General features: G+C 49.7%; 1 protein-coding gene across 1 annotated transcript; it reads right to left on the bottom strand.

The window, feature by feature from the left end:
* Positions 1–592: 592 nt before the first annotated feature.
* On the bottom strand, positions 593–18,996 carry LOC132836852 (vesicle-associated membrane protein 8-like). Its single transcript, XM_060856388.1, has 3 exons — positions 18,847–18,996; positions 7,003–7,155; positions 593–960 (listed from the first exon to the last, which is right to left on the bottom strand). The coding sequence occupies exons 1-3, from the start codon at positions 18,859–18,861 to the stop codon at positions 817–819; spliced, it is 312 nt and encodes a 103-aa protein (XP_060712371.1). The 5' UTR covers positions 18,862–18,996; the 3' UTR covers positions 593–816.
* Between the last annotated feature and the right edge of the window lie 4,109 nt (positions 18,997–23,105).

The raw sequence follows: 23,105 nt of genomic DNA, 5'->3' as shown, positions 1-23,105 counted from the left end.
AACCCCGTGCTGTCCCTGTCCTGGGAGTGTTTGATGGGGGACAGTGTAGAGAGAGTTTTACTCTGTATCTAACCCCGTGCTGTCCCTGTCCTGGAGAGTGTTTGATGGGGGACAGTGTAGAGAGAGCTTTACTCTGTATCTAACCCCGTGCTGTCCCTGTCCTGGGAGTGTTTGACGGGGGACAGTGTAGAGAGAGCCTGTATCTAACCCTGTGCTGTCCCTGTCCTGGGAGTGTTTGACGGGGGACAGTGTAGAGAGAGCTTTACTCTGTATCTAACCCCATGCTGTCCCTGTCCTGGGAGTGTTTGATGGGGGACAGTGTAGAGAGAGCTTTACTCTGTATCTAACCCCGTGCTGTCCCTGTCCTGGAGAGTGTTTGATGGGGGACAGTGTAGAGAGAGCTTTACTCTGTGTCTAACCCCGTGCTGTCCCTGTCCTGGGAGTGTTTGATGGGGAGGGGGGGATAGTGTATAGAGAGCTTTACTCTGTGCAGCATCGATACACCAGCAGACCTGGGAAATGCCCAGTTGTCTGCTCAGCAGGTGGGACCAAACCTGGCCCGCACGAGAACAAACTTAGCAGGGAGTGGATATTCCACGTCCTTCCTATATTTTATTGAGTGAACATTTACACCAGTAAGTTTTTACAAGGGAGTTTGCACGCTTGGGTGCAGCGAAAGGGGAGATTTGCCCGGGGAAATATACAGCACAAAATCAACAGCGAATCAAAAGGGTGGGGTGGGCACCTCCACGATGGCATCGGAACAACTCTCGGTGGGCAACACGAGCAAGGTTCGGCTGAGGGGACCGGCCGTGGTTAGGTTGGAATGACGCCCGTTGCGAAGAGGATGATCAGAGTCAGGATAATGACCACGATAACGACAAGAATGATGATCATCTTCGTGTTCTTCCACCAGTACTTCCTGGCCACTTTTTGCGACGTGGTCTTGAAATGTTCCGACTGCAAGAGAACGGGGAGGGTGGGAGGGTAAACAATCAGCACCAGTCGATCCGCCGGGAAGCCGTTCAGCCCTTTCGGTGCTGGCTGTCCCCTGACCTTGCGCTCCTGAGATCTGTGGGCTAGCATTTCCCCACCCACCCCCCCCTCTCCAATCCCCTCCGAGTGGTCAAAACATGCCTTGTTCCTGACTAACCTGACAAGGGAACACCACCACCATAGCAGGTTCCCCTCCGAGCCCCTCACCTCACCGTCCCGACTCGTCACTGCCACTGGGTCAGAATCCTGGGATTCTCTCTCCCTACCAGCACAAAAAAAAACCATCTCAAAGAGTTTCGGGCACAGTAGCCAATATGAGCTCAAGGTAGATGGTACCAAGAACTGAATTATGGCAATTTATAAGTCTCCAGGAAAGATGGGGAACGTAAGAGAGGGCCAGATGTCATGAAATAAATGATAAGACAAACTACAATGAAAGTTCGGTAAGATATGACAAACAGAGTTGAGGGATTGAAAATGATTTACAGTAGAGTGCAAACTGGAGGGTTTAATTAAAATAAAACTGGCTGAAGTGAGAAAAGACACAGTTTGCTCGGTTTCCTGTCTCCTTATCTGAGGAAGGACGTTCTGGCGATGGAGGGAGAGCGACAAAGGGTTCCCCAGACGGATTCCTGGTTCTGACGGACGGAGAGAGACCAGATCGGGTTCGGATTCTATTCGCCGGGAGTTGAAAAGAGTAAGGGGCCAGAGGAAGTCTTAGAGAAACCTATCGAATTCTACCAGGGACAAGACAGGGTAAAGGGTGTGGAGAAAGTGAGGAGTGCGGATGCTGGAGGTCAGAGTCGAGTGTGGGGGGTGCGGGGAAAGCGCAGCAGGTCAGGCAGCACCGGAGGAGCGGGAGAATCAACATTTTGGCAAAAGATCTGCATCAGGCAAGGGGGGAATTGGCCATGCTAAATTACCCACAGAGATGTGCAGGTTAGGGTGGATTGGCCATGCTAAATTACCCAAAGTGCTTAGGGATGTGCAGGTTAGGGTGGATTGGCCATGCTAAATTACCCATAGTGTTCAGGGATGTGCAGGTTAGTGTGGATTAGCTGTGCTAAATTACCCATAGTGCTCAGGGATGTGCAGGTTAGGGTGGGTTGGCCGTGCTAAATTGCCCACATTGCCCAGTGATGTGCAGGTTAGGGTGGATTGGCCATGCTAAATTACCCACAGTGCCCCAGGATGTGCAGGTTAGGGTGGGTTGGCTGTGCTAAATTACCCACAGTGCCCAGGAGGTGTAGGTTAGGATGGATTGGCTGTGCTAAATTCCCCACAGTGCCCAGGAGGTGCAGGTTAGGATGGATTGGCCATGCTAAATTACCCATAGTGCCCAGTGATGTGCAGGTTAGGGTGGATTGGCCATGCTAAATTACCCACAGTGCCCCAGGATGTGCAGGTTAGGGTGGGTTGGCTGTGCTAAATTACCCACAGTGCCCAGGAGGTGTAGGTTAGGATGGATTGGCTGTGCTAAATTCCCCACAGTGCCCAGGAGGTGCAGGTTAGGATGGATTGGCCATGCTAAATTACCCATAGTGCCCAGGGATGTGCAGGTTAGGGTGGATTGGCCATGTTAAATTACCCATAGTGCTCAGGGATGTGCAGGTTAGGATGGATTGGCTGTGCTAAATTACCCATAGTGCTCAGGGATGTGCAGGTTAGGGTGGGTTGGCCATGCTAAATTACCCACAGTGCCCAGGGATGTGCAGGTTAGGATGGATTGGCCATGCTAAATTACCCATAGTGCCCAGGGATGTGCAGGTTAGGATGGATTGGCTGTGCTGTTTTTTCTGACGAAGGGCTTTTGCCCAAAATGTTAATTTTCCTGCCCCTTGGATGCTGCCTTACCTGCTGTGCTTTTCCAGCACCACTCTAATCTCAACTCTGGTTTCCAGTATCTGCAGTCCTTGTTTTTACCCTGTGCTAAATTACCCACAGTGCTCAGGAATGTGCAGGTTGGGGTGGATTAGCCGTGCTAAATTACCCATAGTGCTCAGGGATGTGCAGGTTAGGGTGGATTGGCCATGCTAAATTACCCATAGTGCTCAGGGATGTGCAGGTTAGGGTGGATTGACCATGCTAAATTACCTATAGTGTTCAGGGATGTGCAGGTTTGGGAAGATTGGCCGTGCTAAATTACCCGTAGTGTTCAGGGATGTGCAAGTTTGGGAAGATTGGTCGTGCTAAATTACCAAGGAGAAAGTGAGGACTGCAGATGCTGGAGATCAGAGTCGAGAGTGTGGTGCTGGAAAAGCACAGCAGGTCAGGCAGCATCCGAGGAGCAGGAGAGTCGACGTTCCGGGCAAAAGCCCTTCATCCGGAATGTTCCCTGGGGGTGGGGAATCCAGAACTGGGGGTGGGGTGGGGGCGGGGGTGGCGTTACAGTCCAAGCAGACAGGGTGGGACTGAGATGAGGAGAAGGAGTTGGATATAAAGTGGGGGAACAGGGACGATTAGATTGATAGCAGAACAGGCCCAAAGGGCTGAATGGCCAACTCCAGCTCCAGTTTTCAACGTTTCTTTCGAAAGACAAGCTTGGCCCTTTCTACACAGGCTTACTGAGCCTTCTGAACACTCCACTTCCCCTTTCTCACTCACCCTGAGAGTGAGAAGTGGGCCGAGATGTAGCGGAGTTGACCATCAGATATTTCTTGATGATGTGTTAAATATCACGCTAAGACACATAGGGCTTTGTTTAAGGAAGTACCCAGAGCACTTATAAAGGGAAACTGCTCAGAGACAGCTTGTTACCGAGGAGGTAGCCATGTTGAATGCTGCATTCTGGGGACAAACCTGGTATTGAGAAAAGTTTTCCCGTCTAATTTTGTACTTGCCACTCCTGGTGGAGTCGTGAAGTGGTAGATTGTGAACACACAGAGCTTAGGCAAATATACAGCAAGAGCAAAGTAGAAGGGGAATTTCAGTTGTTACCCAGAATTTCTTGAGAGCGTCTGGGACAAATGTTTGGAGAAACATTTATGACATATGAAAAGAAAACTAGTGGTAAAGCACGGTGTGGGTCTCTGAAATTGCGGCGATAATGGCAATGGAAATAAGGATTTATCAATATTTCTGGGCAACAAATTTCGACAGCTGCTCAAGAGGCCAGAACCCGACTCCGTTTCGAGTGCGGGTCTTGCTTGAGCGCTTCAGCCTCAAGGACAATTGACTGCCATACGGCCCCCCAGCAGCAGGTGGCGATGGTGAGAAAAGGGGCAAAGACAGAGTGCCAAGTCCAGGGGGAGCTGGTAGACAGACAGGGATTTACTCCTCGAACATAACCCACGTGGTCAAATGGTTGTAAACAGTTCCTTGCTTATCCTTAACTTTGCTTTCTCGTGTGAAATGACCAGACGCTAGCGGAAGAAAGCATCCTGCTTCAGGATCATTGGGCTGTGAGTGAGTTCAGATCTCGTCCGAGTGAAGTATACCCTTCCTCAAACATGAAGGTCACCCCGCTAACGTCCAAAACATCTCAGAGTTACACCGTGTTGATCTACCAGGGACACAACGTGACCTTTGAATGTGGAAGGTTGTGAGGGAGGGTCAGTGCGTAACCTTCTTCTTTCCTGAGCATGGTTCCAAGGGCTCAGAGGACGGTAACCGCTCTTTGTAAAGCTGAAGACAATGGTCGCGAACAAGTAAATAGAAAGGAGCAGGATTAGGCCACTCAGCCTCCCGCAAGACTACCCCCGCCATTAGCAGCGCTCAGGCCTCATCGTAGGCCTTAACTCCACTTTTTTCGCCCACTCCCTCATATCCCTCAGTTTCCCCAACAGTCTCAGCTTTAAACCGGTTCAACGGTGGAGCGTCCGCCGGCCTCCGGGACAGGGATGTCCAAAGATTCACCGCTCTCTCGAACGAAAGAATCGCTCCTCAGCTCAATCCAAAATGGCCGCCCTTTTACCTTCGGACTGCCCCCCCCCCCCCCCCCCCCCCCCCCACCCTCGCCTGACACCTCCCACATTCCTGGCGAACTCATAATCTCTCACCCTTCCGAGGTTTCTCAAGATTCCCGTTCTTCTGAAAGCCAAAAGACGCAGACCCAGTCGTGGGATATCCTTGGGGGCCAGTCTTCACTGTGTCACCTCCCGAGTTAAGCATATCCCTCCCGTAACTACTGATCACTGAGCGTGTCAACCTGGGGTATTTTGTACAGTTCCAGTTTGATTTTTAAATGTAAGGAAGGGTATACTTCACTCCGACGAGTTACCACGTAGTGTGGCATGACGTCTGAACACATTTTGAAAAAACAAATCATAGCAAGACTTATACGCTTAACAACTGGGGAGTGTTGCTGAACAAAGAGACCTTGGAGTGCTGGTTCATAGCTCCTTGAAAGTGGAGTTGCAGGTAGATAGAATAGTGAAGAAAGCATTTGGTAGACTTTCCAGTATTGGTCAGAGTATTGACTACAGGAGTTGGGAGGTCATGTTGCGGCTGTACAGGACATTGGTTAGGCCACTGTTGGAATATTGCATTCAATTCTGATCTCCTTCCTATTGGAAGGATGTTGTGAAACTTGAAAGGGTTCAGAAAAGATTTACAAGGATGTTGGAAGGTTTGAGCTACAGGGAGAGGCTGAATGGGCTGGGGCTGTTTTCCCTGGAGCGTCGGAGGCTGAGGGCTGACCTTATAGCGGTTTACAAAATCATGAGGGGGCAGGGATAGGATAAATAAACAAGGTCTTTTCCCTTGGGTGGGGGGGAGTCCAGAACTAGAGGGGCATAGGTTTAGGGTGAGAGACGAAAGATATAAAAGGGACCTGAGGGGCAACGTTTTCACACAGAGGGTGGTACGGGTGTGGAATGAGCTGCCAGAGGAAGTGGTGGAGGCTGCAACATTTAAAAGGCATCTGGATGGGGACATGAATAGGAAGGGCGGACAGGACTTTGGGGCAAGAGCTGACAAACGGGACTAGATTAAGTCTGGTCGGCATGGATGGATTGGACTGGAAGGGTGTGTTTCCGTGCTGTACATCTCTATGACACGTCCGGCCCATAGATTGTGAAGCAGAGTGCTTTATTCCAATGGCACATGGTCATCTTGGAAGATCAAGTAGAGGTAGGAATTAGACAGTGAATGGCAGAATCCTTCGGAGTATTGATACGCAGAGGGATCTGGGTGTCCAGGGCCACAGATCACCGAAGGTGGTAGTGGAGGTAGATAAGGTAGTGAAGAAGACTTAAGGCATGCTTGCCTTTATCTGAAGGGGCATTCGGTATGAGGAGAAACACATTATGCTGCAGTTTTACAGAACTTTGGTGAGGCCACATTTGGAATATTGCGGACAGTGCTGGGTCACCATGCGACCAGTGGATGCTTTGGAAAAGGTACAGAGAGGGTTTACCGGGACGTTGCCTGGAAGGGGGGGATTTTAGCGATGAAGAGAAGTCCGACAGACCGGGTTTGTTTTCACTGGAACGCAGGAAGTTGAAGGGCGACCCTGTGAGAGGAGACCTGGGGAGAGTGGAAAGGGCAGAGGGGTCAGCTACCAGGGGACACAGAGTCAAGGTCGGGGGGGTGGGTGGGGGGGAGCGGTGGAGGTGAGTGTAAAAGAGATGGAGCAGGCAAGTTTTTCACAGCAAGGGTAGGTGAGTGCCGACTGCCAGAGGAGGTTGTAAAAGCAGGCGACAGCAGCTTTCGTGAAGCACCTTGCACGTATAGGAAGGGAATAGAGGGATACGGATCCTGTAAGTGAAGACAGTTTTAATAAGGAGGGGCAAAATGTGCTGGCGCAGGCCTGGAGGGCCGAAGGGCCTGTTCCTGCGCTGTATTCTTCTGGTCATTACAAACAGGAAAATGAAGGCTAAATGAGGGATGTATAACGATTGACCATATGGGTTATGTTTGACAAGGACTAGACTCCCTTCCTAGACAAAAGACACTCTGCCCCTTGCTCTTTTCTCACCAGCGCCACCTGTGGCTGGAGGCCGCAGTCCTGTGGGTTCACCCGATCGTTCTCCTCAGCCCAACCCGGCTTGACGGTCGCCATCTTACGCTGGCTTGGAGGTCTTCGGTCTTGTTCATGAGATCGTCCAGTTTCTCGCCGCGGGCCAGGATCCTGTCGACGTTCTCCGACATGATGGTCTTGACACCTTCCACATCACTCTGGAGGCTCCTGACGCGATCCTGCGACACCCGGCCTTCCTCCTAACAAAAAGAGCACACAAACAGTCAATGGGGGCAGGAATCATGGGAGAGGGGGACAATAAAACGTCAAGCAAATGGAAGACAATTTCCAAAGCAGTTAATCTGCCGCCAAACCGCAGTTTCGATCAAGCCTCCGGCCTGTGAACAGTAGGATTAATAAATTAAACTGCATTTATTTAAACTCAGATGAACTCAGGGCATGGGACTGCGATATCATAACAATTACAGAAACATGGCTTAGGGATGGGCAGGACAGGCAGCTTAATATTCCAGGATACAAATGCTACAGGAAGGATAGAAAGGGAGGCAAGAGAGGAGGGGGTGTGGGGTTTTTGATAAGGGATAGCATTACAGCCGTGCTGAGGAAGGATATTCCCGGAAATACATCCAGGGAAGTTAGTTAGGTGGAACTGAGAAATGAGAAAGGGATGAACACCTTATTGGGATTGTATTATAGACCCCCCAGTAGTCAGAGGGAAATTGAGAAACAAACTTGTAAGAAGATCTCAGCTATCTGTAAGAATAATAGGGTGGTTATGGTAGGGGATTTTAACTTTCCAAACATCGACTGGGACTGCCATAGTGTTAAAGGTTTAGATGGAGAGGAATTTTTTAAGTGTGTACAAGACTATTTTCTGATTCAGTATGTGGATGTACCAACTAGAGAAGGTGCAAAACTTGACCTACTCTTGGGAAATAAGGCAGGGCAGGGGACTGAGGTGTCAGTGGGGGAGCACTTTGGGGCCAGCGACCATAATTCTATTAGATTTAAAATAGTGATGGAAAAGGATAGACCAGATCTAAAAGTTGAAGTTCTAAATTGGAGAAAGGCCAATTTTGACGGTATTAGGCAAGAACTTTCAAAAGCTGATTGGAGGCAGATGTTCGCAGGTAAAGGGACGGCTGGAAAATGGGAAGCCTTCAGAAATGAGATAATGAGAATCTAGAGACAGTATATTCCTGTCAGGGTGACAGGGAAGGCTGGTAGGTACAGGGAATGCTGGATGACTAAAGAAATTGAGGGTTTGGTTAAGAAAAAGAAGGAAGCATATGTCAGGTACAGACAGGATAGATCGAGTGAATCCTTAGAAGAGTATAAAGGCAGTAGGAGTATACTTAAGAGGGAAATCAGGAGGGCAAAACGGGGACATGAGATAGCTTTGGCAAATAGAATTAAGGAGAATCCAAAGGGTTTTACAAATATATTGAGGACAAAAGGGTAACTAGGGAGAGAATAGGGCCCCACAAAGATCAGCAAGGCGGCCTTTGTGTGGAGCCACAGAAAATGGGGGAGATACTAAATGAATATTTTGCATCAGTATTTACTGTGGAGAAGGATATGGAAGATATAGACTGTAGGGAAATAGATGGTGGCATCTTGCAAAATGCCCAGATTACAGAGAAGGAAGTGTTGGATGTCTTGAAACGGTTAAAAGTAGATAAATCTCCAGGACCTGATCAGGTGTACCCGAGAACTCTGTGGGAAGCTAGAGAAGTGATTGCTGGGCCTCTTGCTGAGATATTTATATCATCGATAGTCACAGGTGAGGTGCCGGAAGACTGGAGGTTGGCAAACGTGGTGCCACTGTTTAAGAAGGGTGGTAAGGACAAGCCAGGGAACTATAGACCAGTGAGTCTGACCTTGGTGGTGGGCAAGTTGTTGGAGGGAATCCTGAGGGACAGGATGTGCATGTATTTGGAAAGGCAAGGACTGATTCAGGATAGTCAACATGGCTTTGTGTGTGGAAAATCATGTCTCACAAATTGATTGAGTTTTTTGAAGAAGTAACAAAGAGGATTGATGAGGGCAGAGCAGTAGATGTGATATATATGGACTTCAGTAAGGCGTTCGACAAGGTTCCCCATGGGAGACTGATTAGCAAAGTTAGATCTCATGGAATACAGGGAGAACTAGCCATTTGGATACAGAACTGGCTCAAAGGTAGAAGACAGAGGGTGGTGGTGGATGGTTGTTTTTCAGACTGGAGGCCTGTGACCAGTGGAGTGCCACAAGGATCGGTGCTGGGTCCTCTACTTTTTGTCATTTACATAAATGATTTGGATGCGAGCATAAGAGGTACAGTTAGTAAGTTTGCAGATGATACCAAAATTGGAGGTGTAGTGGACAGCGAAGAGGGTTACCTCAGATTACAACAGGATCTGGATCAGATGGGCCAATGGGCTGAGAAGTGGCAAATGGAGTTTAATTCAGATAAATGCGAGGTGCTGCATTTTGGGAAAGCAAATCTTAGCAGGACTTAATGATAAGGTCCTAGGGAGTGTTGCTGAACAAAGAGACCTTGGAGTTCAGGTTCATAGCTCCTTGAAAGTGGAGTCGCAGGTAGATAGGATAGTAAAGGCGGCGTTTGGTATGCTTTCCTTTATTGGTCAGTGTATTGAGTACAGGAGTTGGGAGGTCATGTTGCTGCTGTACAGGACATTGGTTAGGCCGCTGTTGGAATATTGCGTGCAATTCTGGTCTCCTTCCTATCAGAAAGATGTTGTGAAACTTGAAAGGATTCAGAAAAGATTTACAAGGATGTTGCCAGGGTTGGAGGGTTTGAGCTACAGGGAGAGGCTGAACAGGCTGGGGCTGTTTTCCCTGGAGCGTTGGAGGCTGAGGGGTGACCTTATAGAGGTTTATAAAATCATGAGGGGGCATGGATAGGATAAATAGACAACGTCTTTTCCCTGGGGTGGGGGAGTCCAGAACTGGAAGACATAGGTTTATGGTGAGAGGGGAAAGATATAAAAGACACCTAAGGGGCAACTTTTTCACGCAGAGGGTGGTACGTGTATGGAATGAGCTGCCAGAGGAAGTGGCGGAGGCTGGTACAATTGCAACATTTAAGAGGCATCTGGATGGGTATATGAATAGGAAGGGTTTGGAGGGATATGAGCCGGGTGCTGGCCGGGATTGGGTTGGGATATCTGGGTCAGCATGGACGGGTTGGACTGAAGGGTCTGTTCCCGTGCTGTACATCTCTATGACTCTATAACAGGGGTCCTCCAAGTTCCGCCTAGCGACAAATCTGAATCGTTCGTGTGCTGTGAAAGCACCACAGGTTAGGAATGTGGTTCTGTCAGAAGAAAATATTCACCTTCCCCTCAGCCTTGCCAACTTCCCAGTCAGAAAGGGCAGAACCTGGAAGAACAGCTTGCATTCGCATAATTGTTTGAGCATGGGGAATTTCCCGAGGGAAAGAGGAACACTCGACGTGTTTCGCTCTGGGTTTGATTGTGTCGGTCTGATAACTGATCCACGCTCACCGCACTCGACTCGTTACACCTGGGCGTCGACCCAGAATGAAGTAAGCTGGAAGCATGGGAGTAGTCACTTTGACCCAGAACTCTATAAATAACGTTCCTGTATATTTGGAAATGGCATCATCTTCTGCGTCGCTCCGGGCAAAATCAAAGCAAGACAAAATAAAAAGGACCCAGGAACAACCAAAGCAGAGGTTTTCTTCGATTAAATTACTTACAGTGTGGAAACCGGCCCTTCAGCCCAACAGGTCCACACCGACCCTCCGAACAGCAACCCACCCAGACCCGTTCCCCTGCATTTACCCCTTCACCTAACACTACGGGCAATTCAGCATGGCCAATCCACCCTAACCTGCACATCCCTGAGCACTATGGGTAATTTAGCACGGCCAAACCACCCTAACCTGCACATCCCTGAGCACTGTGGGTAATTTAGCACGGCCAATCCACCCTAACCTGCACATCCCTGAGCACTATGGGTAATTTAGCACGGCCAATCCACCCTAACCTGCACATCCCTGAGCACTATGGGTAATTTAGCACGGCCAATCCACTCTAACCTGCACATCCCTGAGCACTATGGGTAATTTAGCATGACCAATCCACCCTAACCTGCACATCCCTGAGCACTATGGGTAATTAAGCATGGCCAATCCACCCTAACCTGCACATCCCTGAGCACTATGGGTAATTTAGCACAGCCAAACCACCCTAACCTGCACATCCCTGAGCATTGTGGGTAATTTAGCACGGCCAATCCACCCTAACCTACACATATTTTGGACTATGGGAGGAAACTGGAGCACCCGGAGGAAACCCACGCAGACACGGGGAGAATGTCTCCACACAGACAGTTGCCCGAGGCTGGAATTGAACCCGGGTCTCTGGCGCTGTGAGGCAGCAGTGCTAACCACTGAGCCACCGTGCCGCCCATATTGTGGGGTTTAATCTGTAATAGGGGCAGCCAATGCCCTCTGTGAATCCTCATGTTGTTGGGGTGGGGGGGCTACTTTCCACACAGCAAGATCCCACAAATGGCAACAAGACAAGCTACCCTTTCAAGGTGGGAGAGGGGGGCTTTGAGGGATGAATGTTGGCCGAGACACAGAGAGAGAGAGAGAGGAAGGGCAGAACCCCCCCACCTTTCCTTACCACCTTCGAATAACCCGAATCCTTTCCACCCACAGAACGATACAGCAGTTTAAAGCAGATGATAGGCCATCATCTGCTCTGAGTATCAGAGGTTAGTCAAAGATGGAGAACTGGTTTGGCAGGAAGGTTGGTTTCTGTTTATTCCCAGTGATGTTACCTCACGGTCATTCAAAAATTACCGTAAGATTTCAACCTTTCTGCTTGCTTCCTTTATGGAGTCATAGAGGTGTACAGCACAGAAAGAGACCCTTCGGCCCAACTCGTCCATGCCAACCAAATATCCCCACCCAAACCAGTCCCATTTGCCAGCACCCGGCCCATATCCCTCCAAACCCTTCCTATTCATATCCCCACCCAGATGCCTTTTAAATGTTGCAATTGTACCAGCCTCCATCACTTCCTCTGGCAGCTCATTCCATACACGTACCACCCTCTGTGTGAAAAAGTTGCCCCTTAGGTCTCTTTTATATCTTTCCCCTCTCACCCTAAACCAGTAGTTCTGGACTCCCCCAAACCAGGGAAAAGACTTTGTCTATTTACCCTATCCATGTCACCTCATGATTTTATAAACCTCTATAACGTCACCCCTCAGCCTCTGACGCTCCAGGGAAAACAGCCCCGGCCTGTTCAGCCTCTCCCTGTAGCTCAAACCCTCCAACATCCTTGTCAATCTTTTCTGAACCCTTTCACAACATCTTTCCGATAGGAAGGAGACCAGAATTGCACGCGATATTCCAACAGTGGCCTAACCAACGTCCTGTCCAGCCGCAACATGACCTCCCAACTCCTGTACTCAATGCTCTGACCAATAAAGGAAAGCATACCAAACGCCGCCTTCACTATCCTATCTACCTGCGATCCACTTTCAAGGAGCTATGAACCTGCACTCCAAGGTCTCTTTGTGGATTTCTTTCTGAAACAGAGTTGCACAGTCTTCTAAGATAACTTTACCTTTCAACTCTAGCCCGCTACAGGTATCACTACTCAATTGGTAGAGACAGGTGCTGGAGTCCAGAGTACACAGGAGGGAGACTGGAAGAACACAGCAAGTCCAGGCTGCATCAGGAAGTGGAGACGTCTTCGGTGTAATCCTTCTCCTGGGGTGAGTGTAGGGGGGAGCTGCAGAGAAAGGGGGAGGCAGGGGCACAGTGATGAAGTGGGGAGTAGGTGAGGACAGGTAGAGGGAGGAATGAATCCGATTGGTGGCAGGGAGCGACGGAAGGGAGACGGGAGGGGTCTGGGAAGGGAGTTGGGGGATGGGGAGGAGGGAAACTGGAGAAGTCAATGTTAAGTCGCCCAGGCGGAAGATGAGGTGTTGTTCCTCCAATTTGCGCCGTGGATCGCTGTGGCAATGGAGGAGGCCAAGAATGGCCATGTTGGAAAGGGGCAGGGACTGGGAGGATGGTAATGTCAGAAAGGAGAATTGAAACGGACCCAGCTGAGATGCTCGGTTGAACTGTTCCTGAAGTTTACGTTCGGTCACCCCGAAGACCAGACCTGATGCAGTAAACTAGGTTGGAGGAGAGGCAGGTGAACCTCTGTCTCACCTGGAAGGACCCGTTTGGGACGCTATGTACTTTTTACCGCCCTTATATTAGATTAGATTCCCTACAGTGTGGAAACAGGCCCCTTCGGCCCAACCAGTCCACACCAACCCTCCGAAGAGTAACCCACCCAGACCCATTTCCCTCTGACTAATGCACCCAACACTATGTTGGCAATTTAGCACAGTCAATCCACCCTAACCTGCACATCCCTGAGCACTATGGGTAATTTAGCATGGCCAATCCACCCTAACCTGCACATCCCTGAGCACTATGGGTAATTTAGCATGGCCAATCCACCCTAACCTGCACATCCCTGAGCACTATGGGTAATTTAGCATGGCCAATCCACCCTAACCTGCACATCCCTGAGCACTATGGGTAATTTAGCATGGCCAATTCACCCTAACCTGCACATCCCTGAGCACTATGGGTAATTTAGCATGGCCAATTCACCCTAACCTGTGGGAGGAAACCAGAGCACCCGGAGGAAACCCACACAGACAGGGGGAGAACGTGCAAACTGCACACAGACAGTCGCCCGAGGCTGGAATCGAACCTAGGACCCTGGCGCTGTGAGGCAGCAGCGCTAACCACTGAGCCACTGCCCATCGCTATTTTTCCTGATTTCTTTAGCTGCTCTCTCAGCCCTGATTTCATTCCCCCCCCCCCACTCAAATCTTATTCCCAAGCAGACTTGCATCCCAATTCCGTCCTGGGGTTCAAAGCCCCATTTGTTTTGCGTCGAAACATGATTTGTGCGCCCAGTCTGAGGATTTGGTAGTCCTCAGTGCTGCCTGACACCCCTCGGTTTGCAAATTTCGAGTTGAGGGATCTGGTTCCAAAGTCTAAACCCTCCGTGCAAGTTGTGAACGATCTGCGGGAGATTGCGGCTTTCACTGGACACCGTCGATTCAGAGGCGCGGACTCATGATTTTGGGGGAACTTTGTGGATTTACGTCTCACCCTGGCTGCTTGTGGAATTTAAAATCCAATTCACAAATCCGACATGGAAAGTTACCGTCAGTCACGATGTCCATGAGAACCGCAATTGTCACAAACACCCGTTTGATTTACCTGTGTCAGAGAGAGTCACACTGCACAGAAACAGACCCTTCTCTCCAACCAGACCCTAATCCCAAACTAATCCTAATCCTGGCCCCAATCCCTCGAACCTTTCCTATCCATGGACGTATCTAAGTTTTAAACATTGTAACTGTACCTGCATCCACCACTTCCTCTAGAAGTTCAATCCACACGTGAACCACCCTTTGTGTAAAAGAAATTTGCCTCTCATGTCTTTTTTACATTTCCCTCCTCTCACCTTAAAAATGTGCTCCCTAGTCTTGAAATCCCCCATCCTAGGGGAAATGGACCTCCCATTAATCCTATCTATACCCCTCATGATTTTATAAATCTCCACAAAATCACCCCTGAACCTCCAGTGAAAAGAATCCTAGCCCCTCTTTATAACTCAAGCCTTTCATACCTAGCAACACGAAGGTAAATCTCTTCTGAAGCTTAAGAACATCCTTCCTATAACGGGGGCGACCAGAACGGGACACAATTTTCCAGACGAGGCCTCACCAATGTCCTGTACAACCTCAACCTGACGTCCCGACTCAAAAGAACTGAGCCAATGAAGGCAGATGTGCCAAGCACCTTCTTAACCCTGTCTACCTGTGACAGAACCTTCAAAGCATGATGTACCGGAACCCACAACGCTACCCGACTCCCTACCGTTAATTGTATAAGCCCTAGCCCTATTGTACTGAAACACGTTTAGCCAGGTTGAACTCCATCTGCCATTTTTCAACCCGATGACCGCGATCCCGTTGTAACCTTAGAAAACCTTCTTCGATGTCCACTGTACCTTGAGGACAGGAAACCTGCCCCACTCTGGCAAACCTGGCAGACTCCAGTGCCCTCTGAAATGGCTGGGCGCGCCAGTCAGTGGGGATGGGCATCCAGTATTAGCCTCACCAATGACGTCCACATGCCAGGAGTGAATACAATTAAAACAACGGGCACCGGGCACCAGTGCTGAAAGTGCGACTGGCCAGTGGCGTGACCGTTCACCACGGGGATCAGACGGTGCCCACTACACTCAGTTAGTCTGCCGCCTCTCCGGCCCCACTCTTCGACAGGTGCCACCCAGGGTGAGGAGGGTGTGGGGTTAGCCTGAGCGATTTAGCCCGGCCGATCCTCCCGCATCTCTGGATTGGGGGAGGAAACCGGAGCAAATCCACGGCAGGTATGGGGAGGGGGATTGGAGGAGAGAAGAGAAGGTGCAAATGTCACCCAGAAGGCTGCCCGAGGGTGGAATTGAACCCTGGGTTCTGTGAGGCAGCAGCGCTAACCCGCTGAGCCACGGTACTGCTGCATCATGGGTTAAGACAGTAAGCAGGTAGAGGAACTGAACCCACAGGAAGAGTCTTCCCACACGCTGTGCAGGATCAAGAAAATAATAATGCCCATGACTGTGATGGCGGCAGTGGTTTGCAAAGGGGAACTGGCTAATGATCCAAACTAATAACTCTGGTTGGAGGGGTGTACGGGGTTGGGGAGAGTGTGTGTGAGTTTAGGGAAGGGTGTGTGTGTGTCTGTGTGTGTATGTGTATGTGTGTGTGTGTGTCTGTGTGCATGTGTGTCTGTGTGAGAGTGTGTGTGTGAGTTTGTGTGTTTGTGTGAGTGTATGTATGTGTGTGTGTTTATGTGAGTATGTGCGTTTGTGTGAATGTATGTGTGTGTCTGTATGTATGTTTGTGTGTGTGTCTGTGTGTGTCTGTGTATGTGTGTGTCTGTGTGATTGTGTGTGTGAGAGTGTGTGTTTGTGTGTGAGAGGGTGTGTGTGTGTCTGTGTGTGTAGTGTGTCTGTGTGTGTGTGTGTGAGTGTATATGTGTGTCTGTCTGTGTGTCTCTATGTGAGAGTGTGTGTGCCTGTCTGTGTGTCTCTATGTGAGAGTGTTTGTGTGTCTGTGTGTGTAGTGTGCCTGTGTCTGTGTGTTTGTGTGAGTGTATGTGTGTGTCTCTATGTGAGAGTGTGTGTGTGTCTCTATGCGAGAGTGTATGTCTGTGTGTGTATGTCTGTCTGTGTGTCTCTATGTGAGTGTGTGTGTGTGTGTGTCTCTATGTGAGAGTGGGGGTCTGTGTGCGTGTGTGTCTCTGTGTGTGTGTCCCGATGTGAGAGTGTGTGTGTCTGTGTGTGTGTGTCCCTATGTGAGAGTGTGTGTGTCTGTGTCTCTATGTGAGAGTGTGGGTCTGTGTGTGTGTCTGTGTGTCTGTGTCTCTATGTGAGAATGTGGGTCTGTGTGCGTGTGTATCTGTGTGTGTGTCTCTATGTGAGAGTGTGTGCGTATGTCTCTATGTGAGAGTGAGTGTATGTATGTGTGTGTGTGTCTGTGTGTCTGTGACTGTGTCTGTGTGTGTCTGTGTGTGTCCCTATGTGAGAGTGTGTATGTATGTGTGTCTGTGTCTCTATGTGAGAGAGTGTGTGTGTGTATGTGTGTGTGTGTGTGTGTCTGTCTGTCTGTCTGTGTGCCTTGATGTGAGAGTGTGTATGTATGTGTGTCTGTGTCTCTATGTGAGAGTGTGTGCGTGTGTATGTGCGTGCTTGTGCCTATCTGTCTCTATAAGACAGAGAGAACCAAAGGAGTAAGTGGTCATTATCTGGCTGTTTGTCGGTCACCCCTTGCAGTTGCTGTTTCTGAGCGCTGGAAATGGCATCATTTGTCTCAGCGTGGGCAATGAAGAAATTTGAAGTCTTTTTGTCAGTCGTTTTATTTTACGGGCAGAACTCTAACCTCCACACCATGATATAAGTATGCTAACCCTTAACGCAAGTGGGTTGGAGCATAGGCTGCTATCATGCCGTGAGTTTGGTGAGGCCACACCTGTACACACGTTATCCTCCGTATTTAAGAGAGACAGCATTTGCCTTAAACACAGAGGGCAGGTTGTACTATTAATACACACACCCAGGTAACGTTCTGGGGATCTGGGTTCAAATCCCACCATGGGTGGTTGCCAGAATTTGTAAGTTCTGAAGTTAAGAGTCCAATGCTGACCATGAACTCATCGTTGGGGGAACAAAAAAAATCCCATCTGGTTCACTAATGTCCGTTGGGGAAGGATACTGCCATCTTTACCTGGTCTGGGCCTACACAGACCCAGAGCCATTGACTCTGAACTACGCTCTGGGCGATGAATGCTGGCCTGACTTTCACATTTTAAAAAAAAGCCACCAAAAATCTCTCAAACTGGGGTAGGGACAAGAGGAAATTTCTCCTCTCAGAATGTTGGGGATATCTCGAACAGAGTTTGCCCTCACTTTAGAACTGGCGAGGAATGTCACCCCAGCTCCAGCATAAACATAAAGTCGAAGTTTCACGGTTAACACCAGCCGGTTGCAGGAGACCAACCCACTCCACACCTCACCAAGTTGCCATCCGTTCCACCGTGTTCAAGGAAGGATATTATTAAAGCTGGTGAGGGGTCAGAAGGGATTTACCAGGACGTTGCAGGGTGCGGGAGGTATTAAGAGAGGCTGGGATGTTTTTCTTTTCACTGGAGCGTAGGAGGTTGAGAGATGACCCTGATAGAGTTTTACAAAATCACGAGGGGCACACATCGAGTGAACGGTCTTTTCCCTCGGATGGGGGATTTCAAGACACATTTTTAAGGTGAGAGGGGAAAGATATGGAAAAGACATGAGGGGCAACCTTTTTTTTTAACACGTGTTCGTGTGAACTTCCTGGGGAAGTGGTGGATGCGGGTCCAGTTCGGATAAGGCCACGGTTAAGAAAGGTTTGGAGGGAGGAGGGGGGGGGCCAGGTGCAGGCGGGCGGGGACGAGTTGAGTTCGGGTTAATGGAGCGACGGGTCCGTCTCCAAGCGGGATGACGCTGCCACTCATGAGACCAGGATGCGCAGGAAGGCGAAAGCTGAGGTAAAAGGATGGAGGATCCCGGCCGATTGGCAGAGCAGGCTGGATGGATGGGCTGAACGGCCTCCCCACCCCACCCCATTTCTTAATCCGTCTCCAAACCGGCACCCTGAGGGGAGACCGCCAGTTAGGTGCCGAGAGTTGGGACGCTTTCAGGTTAACAAGCATTGGCACTCCAATCTGATCTCTCCTCTCTCTCTCTCAACGCAGCGAGCATTGTACCATCATGGGTAACATATCCATCGCAGATGTCATCCTGTCTGGTTTGGGTGTTTGGCCAGGTCATAACGTCGGGGAGAATCGCCTTTGGCTGGATTTCAGACCCATTTCGTGCCACACAACAGAGGGCAGCTAAATTCAGAGTTTGAGATACCAGCGTCTGCCCACATCCCGCTGGCTAAATCAGAGTGCTAAGACAGGAGGCCAATTTTCATTTCAATTACTCTCGTACAAAGAAGTGACTTCAACCCACACAAATCGAGGGTGTGACAAGATTCTTTTGCAACGAGAACAAACATTAACAAACCCACTCTCGGAAACACAGAGCTGACCTAACCTAATTTTATTCCTCCCCTCCAAACAGTTAAGGGGGAACTTAAACCCATTCGCCTGCTAACAGAAGATTCCAGAAACTGTACGAACCAGCTAGCCAGCTGGAGGAGACGCGGGGATTAACTGACTTAAATAACCCAAAACAATTGCCCAGGGCTCACCCATTCCAGCACAAACTAACTCGAGCAAACTTCTTGGTACGCAGACGAATTCAGATCCCAGCTCTACTTACAGCGGCTGCTGCCATGATTCCCTCCCTCAGGAATGTCAAGCCTTCTTCGGCTCCCACTTGCAGAAGGGCTTTTGCTATCCAAGGGAGCCAGGCGAAAAGTTTTCAGGAGCACTTCCTGCTTCTTAAAATGTCATCATTTGCCCGCATGACTTCCTGCTTACTTGTGATTAGCATTCAGAGACCTGCCCCTTGTACACTCGCTGCAGCATAGGAATGCGTGTGTGTGTGTGTATGTGTGTGTGGTGACTCGTTCACCCTGGTATCCAACCCTCACTCCAACCGGAATGCTTCGCATAGCTGACTTTCCCCTCCCCCGAGAGGACAGAAAGACAGACGGCAAGAAAATAAGGAAACACGAGCATTCGTCATAGAGATGTGCACACACCCTTCGGCCCAACCCGTCCATGCTGACCCAGATATCCCAACCCAATCTCGTCCCATTTGCCAGCACCCGGTCTATATCCCTCCAAACCCTTCCTATTCATATGCAAGGGTGTTGCCAGGGTTGGAGGGTTTGAGCTACAGGGAGAGGCTGATTAGGCTGGGCCTGTTTTCCCTGGAAGGTCGATGGGTGACCTTATAGAGGTTTATAAAATCATGAGGGGGCATGGATAGGGTAAATAGACAAGGTCTTTTCCCCCTGGGGTGGGGGGTGTCCAGAACTAGAGGGGCATAGGTTTAGGATGAGAGGGGAAAGATATAAAAGCAATCTAAGGGGCAACTTTTTCACGCAGAGGGTGGTGTGTGTATGGAATGAGCTGCCAGAGGAAGTGGTGGAGGCTGGTACAATTACAACATTTAAAAGGCATTTGGATGGGTATATGAATAGGAAGGGTTTGGAGGGATATGGGCCGGGTGCTGGCAGGTGGGACTAGATTGAGTTGGGGTATCTGGGTCGGCATGGACAGGTTGGACCGAAGGGTCTGTTTTCGTGCTGTACATCTCTATGACTCTATTTATACCCATCCAGATACCCAATGCTCCAGGGAAAACGGCCTGTTCAGCCTCTCCCTGTAACTCAAACCCTCCAACCCTGGCAACATCCTTGTCAATCTTTTCTGAACCCTTTCAAGTTTCACAACATCTTTCCGATAGGAAGGAGACCAGAATTGCATGCAATATTCCAACAGTGGCCTAACCAATGTCCTGTACAGCCGCGACATGACCTCCCAACTCCTGTACTCAATACTCTGACCAATAAAGGAAAGCATACCAAATGCCTTCTTCACTATCCTATCCTATGATTAGGAACATTTCACTTTACGAATAGGATAGAGTAGAAATTTGTTGACACATGGAAGTTTCCATGAAAAATACATCAATGTCAGATGTCATACATAATATTTTTAAAAATTAAGACGAAAGGTCATCACAATTCGGTGAATGAATTACCCAACCATAGGGGCTGCTCTGTCGTCACAGAGAGACAGGAGAGAGGGAGAGAGAGAGAGAGAGAGAGAGAGAGAGAGAGAGAGAGAGAGGACTGGTGGTGTTTTAGCTCTGAAGGTCACCAGGCCTCAGGCCAGGGGAGAGGTTGGGAAGGAGAGTCCTTCAAGGTAGCCTCAGATGGTTGGGCTCACCGATTAAGGACTGCAGTCATAGCCGAGATGAGACAGCCATGATGAGTCGCTCGATCCCAGGCCAGAAGCCTCTGCTGGAAACCAACATGCTGCGCCAAGACCGCCACCCCTCGATGAGACCAGCTGCCGGGTCGCTGGAATACTTGGATGCCGAAGAAGACCTCTGCACTGGGTCGAGACCGCCAAGCCGGGAGACTGCAATACCGGGCCAAGGCCACCTTTCTCCTCCTTCAAGTGGCTGGGCCTAGCTTGCAGACCTGGAGCCTTGGCCTAGTTAGGGACCCGGAGTCTCGGCCTAGCCTGACGACCTGGAGCCTTGGCCTAGCTGCGTACCTGGAGTCTCGGCCTAGCCTGTGGATCTGGAGCCTCGGCCTAGCTGTGGACCTGGATCCTCAGCCCAGCCTGTAAGTCTGGAGCCTCGGCCTAGCTGAGGACCTGCAGCCTCAGCCTAGCCTGCAGACCTGCAGCCTCGACATAGCTGGCGGACCTGTTGCCTTGGCATAGCCGGCAGACCTGGAGCCTCGGCCGAGTTCTGTATCTACAGTGTCGGTCTAGCTTGGGCCCTGGACCCTCGGCCAATCTTACGGACCTGAAGCCTCGGCCTAGCCTCCGTACCTGAAGCCTCGGCCTAGCTAGGGACCTAGAGCCTTGGCCTAGGCTGAAGACCTGGAACCTCGGCCTCGGCTGGGGAACCCAGAGCCTCGGCCTAGTCTGCGGGTGTGGGTGTGGGCCAGGGGCTTCAGCCCGGGGCCTGTTCCTAGCTCGCCAGGAGACCCCAGGCTGGGGTGGCGTTGCCACCAGCCTCTCCTTCACCCACCAGCCTCCAGGTTTAAAAGAAAGAGAAAAGGGGGAAAAGAAAAAACAAGGAAGAGAACAAAAGCGAAAAGAAGAAAACAAAGAGAAAGAAAGCCAACGAGCCCGAGGCTCGGCCTTCCTACTTCGCCACCATCTTGAAAAATGCAGCTCTCCGTAATTTACAGAGTAGAAACGAGAGCTCGACTGCAGCCCAGTGTGTTGTCAGGTCGGATCTGTGAGAAACAAAGGTCACTCACTTCAATAATTTCAGTCCGAGACAAGATCTGAATCATAGTAGTGCCCTTTATTTCACACTTGCGAGATGTCCACAAGGCAGGGACAAAACGCACTGAATTCAACAAATACTCGATATTTATATAATTGGGTTCCTACATTTTTTTTCTTATTTCATTGTTTCCCTCCTCCCCCCCTCGTTTACATCCTCCACTTCCCTAAGACCGGTACCCATTACTCCTGCTTATCTCTTGTCTTATCCGGCCTTGTCTGTGACAAAATGCTTATTCCTGGCCTCACAAGGCCATTTGACCTCATCCTGCTGTGGGCACATCCTTGCCTTACCATTATCTACTCCCTCCATCTGTTCTGCCCCTCTCAGCATCTTATCATTAAGACTCTTTTAATTGGGGTTTGTTCCTGTGTTTCTGTGAAAGTGGGAAACAGATGTTTATACCTACTGTTTATACAGGCATATTTAGTTTAACTGCCTCTCCTCACAGTGCCAGTACTTTTTTAACCATTGTTTTGCAGTCCCGTTTCTCTCTTGCATACATTTTTAGCTAATACAAAAAAAAAACAATTATGCATTTCCTCCACATAGTTTCCATTCTTGTTGACTCAGCCCCTGGCTAAAACAATTACACACTGATGCGAGTTCATTCACCTTGTATCAGAAATTATAATTGCAGAAGTAACATTAATTTACCTCAATCCCACAGATCTATTGACTTTGGATCCCTACAGTGCGTTAAGTGGCCATTTTGGGTCATTGAGTTTGCACCTAAGATCATTCCACCCAGATCTACCCTACCTCTGTAATGCTGCATGGTCAACCTAGTTCAGGATTCTCTTAAGGTTCAGTTGTAAGGTAAACCCATTCATCTCCAGAGGACTAGGGTACAAGAGCAGGGATGTACTGCTGAGACTATGTTTGGAATATTGTGAGCGGTTTGGGCCCCGTATCTAAGAAAGGATGTGCTGGCCTTGGAGAGGGGTGGGGGTCCAGATGAGGTTTACCAGAATGATCCCGGGGATGAAGGGCTTATCATGGAGTACGATGGGAATAAATGTGGAGTCATCCATCTTGGGAGGAGTAACAGGTACTACATGAACGGGAGGAACGTGCAGAGGGACCTGGGTGTCCTTGTGCATGGATCCTCGGAAGGCTGGTGGTAGACATATACGGCCTGCAGCTCTGTCCTCCATTGCTAAAGGGATGGAGTTTAAAAGCAGGGAGGTTATGGTACAGGGAGCTGGTGAGTACCGCATGTAGTTTCGGTCTTCTGACTTGAGAAAGGATGGATGGGCACTGGAGGGGCTGCAGAGGGGGCTCACTGGTTGAGGGGGTTGGCTTATGAGGAGAGACTGAGTACACCGGGACGGTACTAATTGGAATTCAGAAGAATGGGGGTTGGGGGGGGGGGGGGGGGGGGGGGTGGGATCTTACAGAAACAAATACAATTTTAAAGGGAATTGATAGCATAGAGGTAGAGAGGATGTTTCCACTGGCCGGTGAAACTGGGATAAGAGGGCATTGTCTCAAAATGAGAGGGGGGGGGGGGGAGCATATTGAGGACAGATTGATGAGGAACCTCTTCACTCAGAGGGTTGGGAATCCATGGAATTCCTGGCCCAGCGAAGTGATTG

This window comes from Hemiscyllium ocellatum, chromosome 48 (assembly GCF_020745735.1).
Source record: "Hemiscyllium ocellatum isolate sHemOce1 chromosome 48, sHemOce1.pat.X.cur, whole genome shotgun sequence".
Lineage (NCBI taxonomy): Eukaryota > Metazoa > Chordata > Chondrichthyes > Orectolobiformes > Hemiscylliidae > Hemiscyllium > Hemiscyllium ocellatum.
This window is presented reverse-complemented; position numbering and strand designations above follow the sequence as displayed.